At 40.3% G+C, this 15,491-nt stretch overlaps 2 protein-coding genes across 3 annotated transcripts in view; both read left to right on the forward strand.

Moving 5' to 3' along the window:
- The window catches only part of LOC119424066 (zinc finger protein 609), a 114,991-nt gene extending 102,660 nt beyond the window's left edge, over window positions 1-12,331 (forward strand). The window contains exons 4-8 of one of the 2 annotated variants that reach the window (XM_037691540.1): window positions 3,443-3,530; window positions 5,619-7,932; window positions 8,065-8,440; window positions 9,027-9,407; window positions 11,899-12,331. In XM_037691540.1, the coding sequence (XP_037547468.1) occupies window positions 3,443-3,530; window positions 5,619-7,932; window positions 8,065-8,440; window positions 9,027-9,407; window positions 11,899-11,942 (3,203 nt within the window). In that variant the 3' untranslated portion in view covers window positions 11,943-12,331. The remainder of the gene's footprint in view (window positions 1-3,442; window positions 3,531-5,618; window positions 7,933-8,064; window positions 8,441-9,026; window positions 9,408-11,898) is intronic. The other variant, XM_037691546.1, reaches the window with a different exon arrangement.
- The window catches only part of LOC119424126 (GRAM domain-containing protein 2A-like), a 975,280-nt gene that overhangs the window by 903,071 nt on the left and 56,718 nt on the right, over window positions 1-15,491 (forward strand). The window lies entirely within an intron of this gene.

The following is a 15,491-nucleotide window of genomic DNA, read 5'->3' on the forward strand; positions in this document are numbered from 1 at the left end:
AAGCTGAGAACTTGTTTACTGAATTTTTTTAATTAAAAGCTTTGTGTGAAAAATGCTTTGCTAAAGAGCTCAAACCATACTGAGCGTCTGACATTTTGAAAACCAGAAAAAAGGAAGGACAGACAGCCCGTGTCAAGTCAAGGGGCCTCCCTCCCATTTCTTCTTAAGGAGACACACTCGCTCCCTCACTATCCATCCTTCGATTCAGTCTTATACTGCCGTTCAGTGGTCAAAAAAAGGTACTACACACAAAAAATGACCAACGTTTCTTCTTAAATTTAAGCAATAATAAACAATATTATCATTTATCACAATAATTTTTGAGACAATTATCGCCCAATAAAATTAGTTATCGTGACGGGCCTACTGACCTGTTACATTTGTGTAAACTGCAGGCTTAAACTCATAAAAAGAACATTTTTGCTCTGTTTTTAAAATGAACTTAATTGAATGTGAAGTCAATTGAATTGATAGATGTTTCTGTACCATTGAGGTGTCCCACATTATATTAAAGGAACTGTAGCATTATCATTCAGAGAAAGCCAGAGGCTGATATTTGAAGTGACTCCAAAGTCAAGGATTACAGAGTTCCCTGGCTTCAATATGGGACGGTGGCCAGATGGAAGCAACTCTGAGGAGCAAAATTATGATGGCAAGCACAAAATCTGTAGCATATTTCCCAGAGAAAGTGAAGCACTATGTATTTTGCTTTGGCTGCTTTACACAGAATAGCTGCCTCTTTGCGTGCTAGTAAAATTCCAGTGATCATACTCCCAGCATTTTTCTTTTCTTTTAAAAAAATGCTTAATGATTTCAGTGTTTATGCATATTTAGTTCCTAATAAGAGAAGAATTTCCTGGTCCATCAATTGGCCACCCACTTAGAGTGGAAATGCTCAATAAGATTGATCGCCACACCTCTTCTCATCAGCTGTCATCCTCTTTGTTTTCATGAAGCGTGTGTAACCCAACCCTGTGGGCTGCTTTTCACTTGTAGACAGTGAATTATAGTTGAGGGAACTACAGGGAAATTCCTCTGGAAAACCCAACGCCAAGCACATGAATTGTCAGATTGTGAAGATTTATCTTCAGGCAGGGTAAAGATCCTTAACACGCAGCCAAACACAACATGGAAAGTCTCGGAAAAACACGGTGGAAGTCCTTGATAGCCGAGGAGCACCTCAGAGCTCAGTCACGAAGGAAAATCTTTGTAGTGACATGAAGGTAGTTTATGAGATTGTCCTTATTCAGCCTGATTGAACTGGCAACGATTTATCATGGTCGATCTATTTATGATTATGATTTACATAAAAATCTGTCACAGTAAACTACTGTATCCATCCATCTATTATCTTTACCTGTTTCTTCCTTTTCGGATCGCAGGGGTCACTGGTGCCCTTGTCCAGCATCCTCTATAATTTATATACTCTTCTAGTATGTGTCCAATCTATAGTCAAGCTTTTCCAAATGCATTAACTTTCCAAGGATCTTTAAATTCTCAGTTAATTTTGTTTTTAAAAAGTCATTTGCTTTCCTTTTGAGAAAAGTTGTTTTGCTTTTCTCTTATCAAATTTAGTAATAAAATCCCTAAAGCGTTTCAATCCTACACATACACCACAGTCTCTGTTCTTAAACTGCAGCATCACATTTAAAGGCCAGTTTAAAATCACTAAGCCTTAACAATTCATGGTATCATTGAAGTCGTGCTTTCTAGAGAGCAGAGGGAAGGCTGCATCCTGCACATCATGAAAGGCTGGTCATTCATCTGCTCTGCCTTGATTTACATCCCTGCCTCGACCAGCTGCCAGAGCCATTTTGTGTTTGAGTGTTTCAAGAGCTCCGGGGGCGGGCTCTTGGAGACGTTTTTAGAAAGGTCTGAGTTCTTTTAATGTGACAGAAATCCAAACTCGAGGACCTCTCCAATGCCCTGCATGCACACACAGCATTTGCAGTTGGATCCATCCTTGACCAAGTGCTTATGTTTTGCAGCCATAGATTGAAGGAAAAGGCATGCAGCCAAGTGTCTGCAGGTTCCTGTAAACATATATAAATCCCTTATGCTCCCCCTGCTTTACGCCAGAGGCAGCAGGAGAAAAATGAGGTCTGAACTGTGACTTGTATGTGTATGTGGGAGGGGAAAAGATTGTAAGCCAAAGATGGTTATACCATTGAAAAAGGAAATGATGGTGAGGGTGAAGGAGAGAGGGAAAATGGGGGGATGGGGACCTGAGCAAGAGAGGTTTCCTAAGCTAATAAAATGCTCGAGAGGATAGAAGCTGCCAGCCAGCATTCCTGTGTCATTAGATAAGTTAGCTCACTGCATCCTCCGGTTTCTCTGCAGTGCTGAAGTGGCAAGCTGAGGTCATCACCGGAGAGTAAGAGGGATGGTGTGGGCAATAAATACTAAATGTTTTTACATGCAGACGTTGTTCCTAATTCTCTAAGGCTGTTTGGTTAAAAAAAAATATATATATAATAATAATAATATCCTCAAAGATGATTTATTGAAAACAGCCTTCACAACATCTGAGTTACGTTTTGCATCAGTTTGTTTTGTATTGAAATAACTGCAGTGCAGAATAATAGTAAAATAATTTTTGCACAACTCTGGAAAATCGTCAAGCTTTTGCCAATTTAAAAATATTTTCCCAGACCTTTCTTAGGGAATTATATACACGGAAATTAAAGTGCAGGTCTGGAACTAATTGTAGATTTTAAATGGGAGATCAGGTATCACACTTTGGGTGGCTCCACGGGCGTGATGGAATGACACTAGCCACACAGAATCTTCCCATTGTGACAGATTACAGCAATAGCAGTGAAGTTCAGTCATTTACAGTTTGTCAGACAGAACCATTCAATGGAATTAACCAACCCCAGGAGCTTGTTGCTTATTTCTAAGGAGCTGCAGTTGTCATACTCTTCCCTGAGGTAGTGAATTTCTGAGCTGCAGAGTGAGACAGAGGGTTTCAAGGAAATATTTGCCTCCAAGTGATTCTCCTTCAGGAAAATCTCTTGTGCTTTGAGATGACTTATTTTGGTAGGAAGGGTATTCAGTCTTTCTCGATAACCTCTGTGTTTTCATTTGTAGCAGGACCTTCTGCCACTATCATGTGCAGGTTTTACAACACTGACTGCAGTTTAGTCTTTTCCAAGTCATTTAGGAGGTATCAGTCAGTCTGGCCCCTTTGGCTTTACTGTGTGAAGGAGATTAAAAAAGCATCTTTGGCTCATATAACTGTCTTCCATATGACTGCCTTCAGCAAAGATTTCCCCACTTATGCAGCTCCTTCAGTTCACAGTTTGTTTGTAATGCGAAGGAAGGAAAATGTTTTTTATTACATTTTATTGTTTCAACTATATATTTTTTAACCACTTTTCGAGTTTATGTTTCCACAGTAGTTGCAAAGTAAATCTATAACTGTAATTTCCCTGTCTTACAGGAATGCTTGTGGTCAATGTTACTTGGAGAAACAAGACATACGTTGGCACCCTGTTAGACTGTACACGGCACGACTGGGCTCCCCCCAGGTAGGAAGCATTCCTTATTACATTTCACCACCTGGTTCAGCATAAATGAAATTTACTGTCACGCACGAGAGTTGTAAATGTCAAGGTAAAAAAACCAACAAGTTCTACAAATGATGATGCATACTCGATCCAAACCGTAGACGCTAAGTCTCGTAACCTTTTTATATTCTATGTGATATGAATCTGCATTAGCAGCAGCTGTCGAAGCATGCACAGCTTAATGCACTGACTTTCCAGTGCACCGTTGGACCACCGAGTGCATGTTAGTCTTTATGTTGAGCCTGGAGAAACAGGATTCATTGGCAAGCAGCTGATGTCTCAGGAGGCAGCAGTGGAAATAGAAAGCTACTCTAACAAGCCAGATTGCAGAATCCAATTATTGGACTAAGAGCTTTTTTTTCCCCTCAACATTGGATAACATTCTCCATCACAAAGACCGCAATTTCTAAGCTCAGTCTCATGGCAATAGCATGAGGTGTTTGTTTGGTGGTGTGTTTCTCAATACATAGAAACTGTGTCAAAAATAGACAGGATGTGTAAAAAGTACATTTTCTAGCACTTGCTTTTATTTAAAAAGGTGAGAGAGACACAATCTAAATGTAAATACAAGTCTGTATTTCAAATGGATGTTTAAGTGTACTTGAAGAAAGATTAAATCAGTGCTAATGGAAAACAAGTAAATGCTATATCCCACTAATGCATCACAGTGGTGCTGTTTGTAAGGTTTGTTGGGCTGCATTTGCACCACACTTGTCTTACGGTTTGCAGCATGACTACATTAGGAACACACTGAAATTATTCAGAAATCTTTTAACAGACCAAATATGAAATTGTGTTTGTAATGAGTCTAAATTCCTGTACCACTGTTAGACTAAGGGTGTATTCACATTAGCCCTGCTGGGGCTGAAATTGTTTGGACTTGTGGAAGAAGCTGTGAGTCATACCAGCCTTGGGTTTGACTTTGTCACACACTGCTAACCTTCACTGCTGTGCACAAAGATAATTACATTACCGTTATGGAGAGATAAAGCCAAACCGTTATTTTAGGGGGTTTAAATAACTGCATGTTTTGATTAGAAAGGAGCTAAAAGTTTCATGGCTGTTTGATTAAATTATATTTTATTGTCTTTCATTTTGAAAGGCTTTTTTAAAGAAACATACTGCTACTTCTATAAAAGATAGAATAATGTATTGCATAAAATATAAGATTATTATGTTGCAAAAAAACAGACTCACCTCATCATTGCTGCTTTTTCCAGCACAATTGGAAGTTACTGGAGAAAAATGAAAACTTTCCATTATTTGCTTCACTTGTGACATTGTTTTGATGTCCTCACAAAACAAATTATCTTGATTTATTTCCTTTCTGAGAAGATATTATTTCGCTGTATTCCAGGTACAGTGATAATAAAGCTTATTCTGATGCTGATTCTGAATATTAACATGTATTCTTTACACTAGAGGCGAGTATTTAAATGCACATGATTATTTGGAAGAGGAAAAAAAAAAACAGGCACATTATTTATTTATTTATTTATTTATTATTATTTTTGCACTTGTAGAGCTGTTGGCACCAGCATTGGCCCATAATCTCAGATGTGGTTTTGGTTGAGTCACAATATGAGCTAGGAGGTCTTCAGAGAACAATACAGATTTACAATACAGTCTTTGTTGTTAGCTAGTAATAATGACAGTACCATGGTTTTGCAATACAGAAGCACTATTGTCACATCTTGATTACACAGTAAAGACACACTACTAGATTTATTAGTCGTGTTTATTTTCAAACTGTTTCATAAAAAATGTAATATATTTACAGCCATTTAATGCTTTAAATCAAGATATGAGTGTACTGTATATTGCGGTCTTGTTGAAATAGCTCTATACATTTCCCAAAATTTTTCATTTAATCAACTAATCTGAATTTCCTTTACAATATTGTAGAGATTAAAACCACCTGGCACACTTGAGTTCAGCAATACTATAGTTACATACTATACCATACCATGCCATACATTATTTATAGAGCACTTTAAACACCCACAAGACCAAATGTCTAATTCTTGAATATTTTTAACACAACTGCAGGTTTTGTGAATCACCAACAAGTGATTTGGAAATGAGAAATGGTCGTGGCCGAGGTAAGCGAATGAGACCGAATAGCAACACCCCAATCAACGAGAACAGCAACTCATCAGATAACAAGGGCACCACCAACAACAAGACACGTGCTGCATCTAACAGCAAGGGCCGCCGGGGCAGCCAGACTCCATCAGAGCGCCGTACCCCACCAAACAGCAACACAGAGGACATCAAAACCAGTCCATCATCAGCTGGAAAACGCAAGACCAAACCAGCCTCAGACATGGAGCTCAACTCCAGTTCCGAGGACACCAAAGGCAACAAGCGAATGAGGACAAACTCAAACAGTGGAGGCGTGGGACCCACAGGCCTTCCTATTCCTTCTGTTAAGACTGAGCCACTTCCACCTCCCCTTGATCGTAGCTGTCCATCTCCAGTTCTTATTGACTGTCCACACCCTAACTGCAACAAGAAGTACAAGCACATCAATGGCCTCAAGTACCATCAAGCTCGTGCCCACAATGATGATGATATAAAGTTGGAATTAGATGGAGACAGTGAATATGGAGAGGACTCAACTCTCCACCCTGAACCTGGAAACTGTAATGGAGCATCCATCTCCCAGAAAGGGTGTTTATCTCCAGCACGTTCAGTTACCCCAAAAGGCAGAAACTTTGATGCTCAGAGTCCCTCTCCATCTCCTGGCAAGTTTGGTTCAAAGCAGAGTAAAAAGAAAATTGCTGAGACAGAAACAGAAATGGGAGGTACACCAATGGATGGCTGTGAGGATGGGCCATGCCTTACTGATGAGGCCAGTAATGATGGAATAGATGATAAGAGAGGATCAGATAAGTCTAAAAAGGCAAGCACTGGTACGAAAAATGATAAAATTGCCCAGAAAAACTTGAAGTCACCACGTCCAATTGGCCCTGGCCCTACAGCATCTCAGCAAATGTATTCTTTTCCTACTGGGAACCCCAATTCCTCTCCAATTGTCCAAGGAATTCCAAAAAGTCCTCAAATGAAAGGCACACAGCCTAAACCACCTGCTACTGGAGAACCAACTTCAGGTAGCTCTAAAGACAAGAAGAAGAAGGATAAAAAGAAAAAAGATGGGGTAAAGGATGCTGATAGTCCTAAACCTTCGGGAAAGGTAGGGAAACTAGAGGAGGGGAAAATTCAATACTCTGAAACTTGTGATCAAGGAGGCAAAGTAGATAACCTCCTCAATGGTTCTTCAGATACTCATCAGAGTCGTTTGGCCAGTATCAAGGCTGAGGCTGATAAGATTTACAGCTTTTCAGACAATGCTCCCAGTCCGTCCATTGGTGTTGCCAGTCGAATAGATGGCAGTGGTATACCACAGCCTCTCACACCCCTGCATGTGGTGAACCAGAATGGAGCTGACAACTCTTCAGTCAAAACAAATAGCCCAGCTTATTCAGACATTTCAGATGCAGGGGAGGATGGTGAAGGGAAACTAGAAGGTGTCAAAGTCAGAACAGAGGACCAGGGCATTAGAGAAAGTGTCAAGAAAGCACTTTTTCCAAACCAGACACCCAACAAAGATTCACCCTACTATGCCAGTTATGAGACGTACTATTCGCCTAATTATGTCAATCCTAGTCCCAGCGGGCCAAATTCAGGTGCACCAGTGGCTGAAGGTCAGGCTAAGATCAAAAGAGATGATGAACATGATCTAGGTGAAGAGAAAATGAAGGTTGAAGTTCATGAAGATCGTAAACCTGATAGCTGTGCTACAGGCCAGCAGCAGCAGCAGCAGCAGCAACAACAACAGCCCTCAGTCATCCAACAACGATCGAACATGTACATGCAGCCCCTTTACTACAACCAGTATGCATATGTTCCTCCTTATGCGTATAGTCCCGATCAAGCCTACCATAACCACTTGATGAACACCAACCCAGTCTACAGGCAACAATATGAGGAGCGACAGCAGCAGATGGCTGAACGGCATCGTGCTGCCGAAAAGAAGTCAGATATAGTCATGAAAGAACGAGAATCCTCCACAAAAGAGGAATGGAAACAAAAGAACCCGATGCCACCAAGTCTATCCAAAGCCCCAAGTCAGTCAGATCTAGGAAAGGTACAGCAACCTTCAAGCAAATCCAGAGATTCCCCTTCTGAACTAGCTTCCAAGTCAATGGGAAGCATAAAGGGAGAGGACCCAAAGTCCCAGCAAACTGAAGGGCTTAAGATGAAACTGACTGAAGGAGGTCATCATGGAAAGGAAGACTCCATGCAAATTCTGGAGTCCAGAGGCCATGCAGGCATGGAGCAGGCCATGTGGTACAGACAGGTAAATGCCAATATAGAATAACAGTCATCAAATGTTTACTTTACTTTTTTGATTGGTGAATCTGTTTTGTAGGCTCCATGTTGTTTCAGTATACCAAGTCAGGTGTGTACCGTCTTATTTTCTTGTCCTCAGCAGTATCCTGAGAGCCAGAAGCTCCAAGCAGAGGATGAACACCAGCAGCAACAACAACAACAACAACAACAACATCGAAGAAAAGAGGAAAGGGAACGAGATCGAAAATTAAAGGAAGAAAGGCCAAGGCCAAAGGACAGTCAAAGTGGACCCAAGGAAGATGGTAAAGACGTTGGTGATCCCAGAATCACTTTGGAAGACCATCGAGCAATGAGCAAAGACTCTCGTTCCAACCCCCACATGCAGTTCACATCACCACTAGCACAGCACCAAGGCTACATACCCTACATGCATGGTTACCCCTATGGACAAGGCTATGACCCCAACCACCCTGGATACAGGGGTGTGCCCTCAGTCATGATGCAGAATTACCCAGGTATGACATTCAATTTATTCCAAATATAAGTTGATGTGCAAAAAATATGAAGTCATTCAAAGACAGTTGTTTCAAAAAGGGGGGGGGGGGTGTTTTGTTTTTCATACAAGAATTGTATTTGTTTCAAATGGTTAACACAGACGCTCTTCCAAACACCAACTACATTAACACATTAATTCACTCATCTTAATGCTTTTTATATCATGTTCTTTGGTCAAAGTGGCCTAAAGAGTGTTATGTAATTTGCTGTTTTGAACCATTCCTCTAAAAATTTTGTAGCGTACATTTGTATAAAGAATTGTTAAAATGAGTGATGATTTTCATTCTAATAGCATTGAACTATCTGAAAATAAAATAAAATAAAATGTTACACTTGAATTGTTTAAAAGCAACTAATTTCAGTTTCTTGTTTTAACTTGTTGGAGTATTAACACCATGTAATATGCAAAGAAGTTAGTTTAGGTCAGTTTTCTGGAAAGTATTTGTAATTAGACCAGTGAATGTTGTTCACATGTGTAGCATATTAAATGTGTATAAATGATCCCAAATCATAATATGAACCTTAAATATTTTTAATTACTCATAGGTTCTTATCTACCCGGAGGTTATCCATTTTCCACTTACGGGAGTAAAATAGGTGGAGGTGAGGAAGGCAGCGAGAAATCTCGTGCAAGCCCTACTGTCACAAAAATGGCAACAGACCCTAAAGCCCTGGATATCCTGCATCAACACGCCAGCCAGTATAAGAGCAAATCCCCCACTGTGGTTGACAAATCGTCCCACGACAGGGACCGGGAGCAGGACCGAGGAGCTGTCAGTGACAGAGACCGGGAAAGGGAGCGTGAGCGGGACAGAGAAAGAGATGTGGATCGACCACGCTCGTCACCCTCCCAGCGCATCATGCCCTCTCACCACCACCTGGGATACCCTCTGCTCTCAGGGCAATACGACCTGTCCTACGCCACAGGTGAGTTCTCAGTCATAGATCATTCTGTTCTTGCACTCTAATCAATGAAAGTAATTGAATTAACAAATCAACAGTTCAAAATACATCACCTGCTTGTAACTGGACTTTACAATTTCAGCAGCAGAACAGTAATTACAGGAATTATTACTAATAGACATTTTCCACCTCATCAGATGCAGGCAAAGTACTGGCACTGAAACAAAACACAGGCCTACTGAGTGTTCACAAAGCAGGCAAACACCAGTGGCAGGAGGATTCTTTGATAAACAATGCACACTGTACCTCTAGTTAGAAACGGTAGTGGCTGTGATAGGACTTCAAGCACAGATGTTATGTTGTGTAAAAATAGTTTCTTTGTCCTGGGCTGATTTGAGTAGAACACCCTGGGGCGTCATGCTGCACTCCTCACTTGCATTTATGTTGTAGACTTAAAGGCAAAGAAAGCAAATCATGTCTAAAGAAAGCCCTCGTTTCTCTGCTGCAGTCGAGCACAATATGCAGTGCAGCTTTTAGCCCCTCAGCTCATCCATCCTAAGTAGGTCCTCTGAGGACAAGTGGATCACAGTGTTGATAATGGAGATGTTGAATGAGCTGCTGAGACACAAAGGCTCTGCAGCCTGCAGGGACATCTAGTGGTAACTCTTAAATAACAGTCTGAATCATAAACCTACATGCAGTTAACACATTACAAAAAATGACTCTCTCTCAAAATCCTGCATTTATGGGGCTTACTTTTACTTTTGAGGATCATTTTGGATAATATAGTTTAAAAAAATGTTGCAGGAGCATTCTTTTTTAGCTTTAACTGAAGGGGCAGCTGATGTGGTTTGTGTCTGGATGAACTTATAATTATGAGTGTTTAACTAATCTTATTTGTGTGTTCTCCTTTTTTTTAAAGACTGATTAAAACGATGAATGACACATTAATCTAAATTTTTTACAACATAAACAGATCTAAATATAAGGGCAAAGGGATCAATGTATATTAGTGTTGAAAGATTTGTTTTGAAAAAGCTGTAAAATAAAAATAAAAATCAGAGTTTTGATCACTTGTTTACAAATGTCTCAAACCTATAGTTCCTACAGTAAAAGATGACTGGCTCTGTGTATCTGGTCAGACTGAAAGGAAAATTAATTATCTCACACAAAAACTAGTTTCATCTATAAAATGTGGTTGATCTATAAAAGGCAAATGCATTAAAAAAAAAATTTCATTTTTCTTCCTTCCTTCCTTCCTTAATTACTTACTTACATCTTTGCTTCCTTACTTCCTAACTTTCTTCCTTCCTTCCTTCCTTCTTCATTCTTTACTTAGTACTTCCTAACTTACTTACGTACTTACTTTCTAACTTGCATACTAACTTACTTCCTAACTTACTTACTTCCTTCTTTCCTTCCTTCCTTACTAACTTACTTTCTAACTTACTTACATACTTCCTTACTTTTTATCTTCCTTCCTCCCTAACTTACTTCCTTCCTTCCTAACTGCCTTCCTTCCTTCCTTTTTAACTTCCTTCCTTACTTCCCAACTTCCTTACGTACTTGCTTCCTAACTTCCTTCCTTCCTTATTTACATCCTTCCTTATTTCTTAACTTTCTTCCTTCCATCCTTTCTAGCTTCCTTCCTTCCTAACTTACTTCATAACTTACTTACATACTAACTTTCTAAGTTCCTTCATTCCTTACTAACTTACTTCCTTACTTACATACTAACTTTCTAACTTCCATCCTTACTAACTAACTTACTTCCTTTCTAACTTCCTTCCTTCCTTCCTTGCTTGCTTTCTAACATAGTTACTTACTTCTTGCTTTCCAACTTCCTTCCTTCCTTCCTTCCTTCATAACTTTTTTCCGTACTTACTTAAATACTTACTTACTTGACTTTCTAACTTCCTTACATCTTAACCTACTTCCTAATTTACTTCCTAACTTACTTGTGTGCTTACTTACTTTCTAACTTCCTTCCTTGCTTCTTTACTAGCTTACTTACTTTCTAACTTACTTACTTAACTTCCTTCCATTCTTCCTTACTTCCTTCCTAACTTCCTTCCTTCCTTCCTTCCTTTCTAACTTACTTACATATTTCCTTACTTCCTAACTTCCTTCCTCCCTTTCTTTCTTCCTTTCTTCCTTACTTACTTTCTAACCTCCTTTCTTCCTTCCTTTCTAACTTCCTTCCTTTCTTCCTTACTTACTTTCCAATTTCCTTCCTTCCTTCCTAATTTATCTCTACTTACTTAAATACTGACTTACTTCCTTCCTTACTTACTAACTTACTTATTTACTTACTTAAATAAATGCATTAATTCTTGTAAACAACATTTTAAGGTTTAAAAAGCCAACTTAAACACACTTCTGTGTATCTAGTAAAACATAACTTGTAGAAAACTGTCTGTATAGAAAGTAAAACCTAAACAATGCCTCATAAGGCAACAAGTTACAAAAGTATATGCTTTTTAAATAAATCTCTCTTCCGTGTGTTTTTTCGTAGGAAAACCCGACCGTCACACCTCAACCCTGCAGAGATTCATGTGACTGGCTCACATGAGAGCAGCATCCTCCGGTTCTTACCTTTTAGACATCAGTTGAATGGTGTTTCTATCTTTTATTTTTTTAGTTGTTTTTTTTTTTTTCTGCCCCAAGGCAAGGCAGAATGTTGTTTTGTTTTTCCCCTTGTAAAAGACCCCAAACTCTCCATCCATGGACTGTAACACGACTGAAAGTAATCCAGGTTCAAAGCCATCGCTCTGCTCCGTCACGCAGAGGAAACACCGACCCGCTGATTATCTAGTCTTTGCACTGTCGACAAATACAATGCAAAAAGAGACTATTGGACTGCCAGAACAGCTGTTGTTGTTGTTTTTATTTTTGTTTTTTCTGACTGCATTATTTCTTGTCACGCAGAAAGAACTTGGCAGGGGATTTTGGGGAAGTTGGGTGGCTGATGGGGGGGGGACGAGTCAACTAAAGACTGGCTTTTTGTACGCCGTGAAACAACAAGATATCCTAAACGACAAACGTTTGGCTATATGTAGTGGGGAGGGGGAATATGGCAACAGCTGCTTTCCTCAGAGACTTAAGAGCCTGAGACTGAAGTTTTTCATCTTCATCAGTTCCCATCTCTTTTGAACCTTCACGTCTTGTTTCAGGGATGATGTCATCACGGTTTGCGAAGGGACCGCGCACACCTCAAAGGAAAATCAACACTGTTCACGTTTTGTTCCCCCCACCCTCCCCCACCTTTAACACTCGGGTTCACCTTCATGTCATCATGCTCATCTTCGAATGTGTCCGGTGCCAGTTTTGGTCCTAGCTTTCCTCTGTGTTCCACTCAAAACGGTGAAGCCACATCAGCAAACGATGAGCTCACGGAGGCTTAGCCGCTGTTGCATCCAGCCGCATGTTGTTGGTGTTTTTTACCTGATTGTGCTGCTTTCACTTTGATTGCTTCTTGTGAACAATGTGAAATTTGGCTCATGTATTTTTCGGCTGTAATATAGACTCTTCTTTATGTGCGTAAATGTTTGTATTTATTCAAGCATGCAAACTGTTTAAAAACGAGCCTGGTGGGTAGCTTTCAGCCGTCACAGCATTTTCACTTCTGTGCATCAGAGTTCCTGCGGAGTCCTTGGATGTTTTTGTGTGCTTTTTGTTTGCTATATACACTTTACATGTCTTGCCTTGGCTAAATTTCCATCACCATTCATCCTCGCATCTTCTGCGTAGTCGTCATCTCCAAACGTGTCTTTAGAAAAGGACTCGGTGTGATTTTTAAAGCTGTTGTCTTGGTGCTTCGCTTGCTCATGTGGCTTCACCAGAACACAGCGGCCTCAGACATCTGTTAGCATGTTTGTTTTCCACTGAGGAATACATTTACTGTGCAGTAACTTACGCTTCGTGGCACAACGAAGCTTCAGTAAGTGCACATGACGGCCAAGCTGTTACTATTACACAACAAACAAGAACCGGTCCGGTGCCGACAGCTGGATTCAGATTTCTGAATTCTTCTGAACTCAGAAGAAAGCAAGAAGTGAAACTCTAAGCAGTAAATTGAGTGAACGTTGATCAGGCGCACGAGTCGAGCAGGAAGCCTCAGAGTTTCCACATGGAGCTGCAAAGCTTCACGTCACCTCAGGCTTTCAGCCAGATCCTAAAACAGGTGGGCCCATGTCGTAAATTCACCGCCCGGTTAACGTTAAAGTGACACAGAAGCCTGTGTGTGCGTGCCCTGTTCTACCAGAGGTCTCCTCTGCTGGCTTTAAATTACAGCTCTTCTTTAACTTCAGGGGGTTTAAGTGAAACTCTATCCACAGGGTTTTCACATCAGCTTTAGAGGACTTCTGATTGTGGGCGTTTAAACACACACAAAACAAAAAAAATACATTTTCTGCTCTGAGCTGGAAAAGGTTTTCTAAGGTTTGAGGTCATCCCGTCCGGTTGAAGGTTGTAACAAGTCGTGCAGTTCATTCAAAGCACCTCAATGACAGAACATCCACCACGTTTTCATTATTCTCTTTAATTTTTTACACTTTATTTTTTTTTTTACGTTCCCATTGTTGCAGTTTAAATTTTTCTGAACAAGTCCCCGAACCACCAAGCTGATCTCAACCCTCCTGAAGCTGGACGATCGCCGGATCCTTCCTCTCACAACGGAGAAACGGCAGCTTTTCATTTTGAGGCCGATGGACATTCCAGGTGAACAAGTCGCCCGTTTCTCAGCTCACAAAAGTTTGCAAGACGGTTTATATTTTGACTCTGTGCGCATTTTAACGAACGGCTGACACAAATAAGCTGAATGTGGTGGTGTGTGACTTGTACTTAATCTGTAAGGGTAATCTAGGCAGCTGCGATGTTGTCATTAAAGTCGGTGGGTTTAGTACCAGCAGACTGCATACAGTGCATATAGTTTTATCAGACAATGGTTGTGACAAGTGCATTTGTTCTCTCTCTGAGAGTAGTGTTATCTCAGTAGTAAGCGAAGCCCAGTGAAAATCATTTATTCTAAAAGTGTATGAAAAAGCCAGAAGCGTCATGTTTGCTCTCAACATATTGGAAAGTGCTTGGCTCTTGTATTTTGCAGGACTGTATTTGTTTCATGGTGAAGAGTATATTTATTGGCCAGCAGTTGTCTCAATTGGTGCCTAGTCCAACATTCTTCTGTGAAAACGCAGAGACACTCGCTCGTTTTGTCCTTTCATAACCCGCCTCTTGTCACGCACTAACCCCTTTCCACACACCCCCGCACACACACCCTTCTTTCTGACCCCCTCCGGAGTGCCGCGACCGGCGCTCGCAAGGATGTTTACAATGTCTTCATTTTCTTTCTGTGTGAGAAATTCAGAGCTCTTGTCCCTCTCTGTCCACGTCCCCTTCAGGAGTTTGTGTAAAGTGTACATTACCATGGTTCTTTTTTATACAATACTCTGTAACTTGCCTTTGTAAATTTGGGCTGGATTAAAAAAAAATAAATCTTTTTATGAGACAATCTGTCCTGGCAACTGCTCAATGGCTTCCTCCTTCTGTTCATGTCATAAAGATAAGTTAATATTGGTGAATGTCTTGGAAGTGTTTCTCCAGATGGTTGATCAGTGTTCTGATGTATTTGTGTAGCTGTTAAATTATATTTTCAATCTTCAAACAGTTTGAAATGATAAATGAAAAGTATAAATTTACTGAATACATGTACAGTAGTCCTTCAATTATCACAGGGGTTACGTTCCACACACACCCATAGATGAAAAACTGCAAAGTAGGAATGTTATATTTATTTTGGTATGTAGAGTAGTCTCTCGTTTATCGCACGGGGTTCCGTTCTAACCCCTCCCCCCAATGATAAGTATTATTACTTCCACTTATTTTTCAACGTATATGCTTTTTTAAAATTGTCTACTGTTGTCATCATTCTTTGTTAAAACAGGTCTCTCTTGTAAATGAGCCCTGGAGGCTCAGTGAGACTAACCTGTAGAAATAAAGGTTGAGTTGAAAGTGAAAAACCACAAAGTAGGAATAATAGTGCAAGTAGTAAGTAGTACTTTTAGTGTGTGTGTGTGTGTGTGTGTGTGTGTGTGTGTGTGTGTGTCTGTG

The sequence above is a fragment of the Nematolebias whitei genome, chromosome 2 (genome assembly GCF_014905685.2).
Source record: "Nematolebias whitei isolate Nwh7 chromosome 2, NemWhi1, whole genome shotgun sequence".
NCBI classification, from domain to species: Eukaryota; Metazoa; Chordata; class Actinopteri; order Cyprinodontiformes; family Rivulidae; genus Nematolebias; species Nematolebias whitei.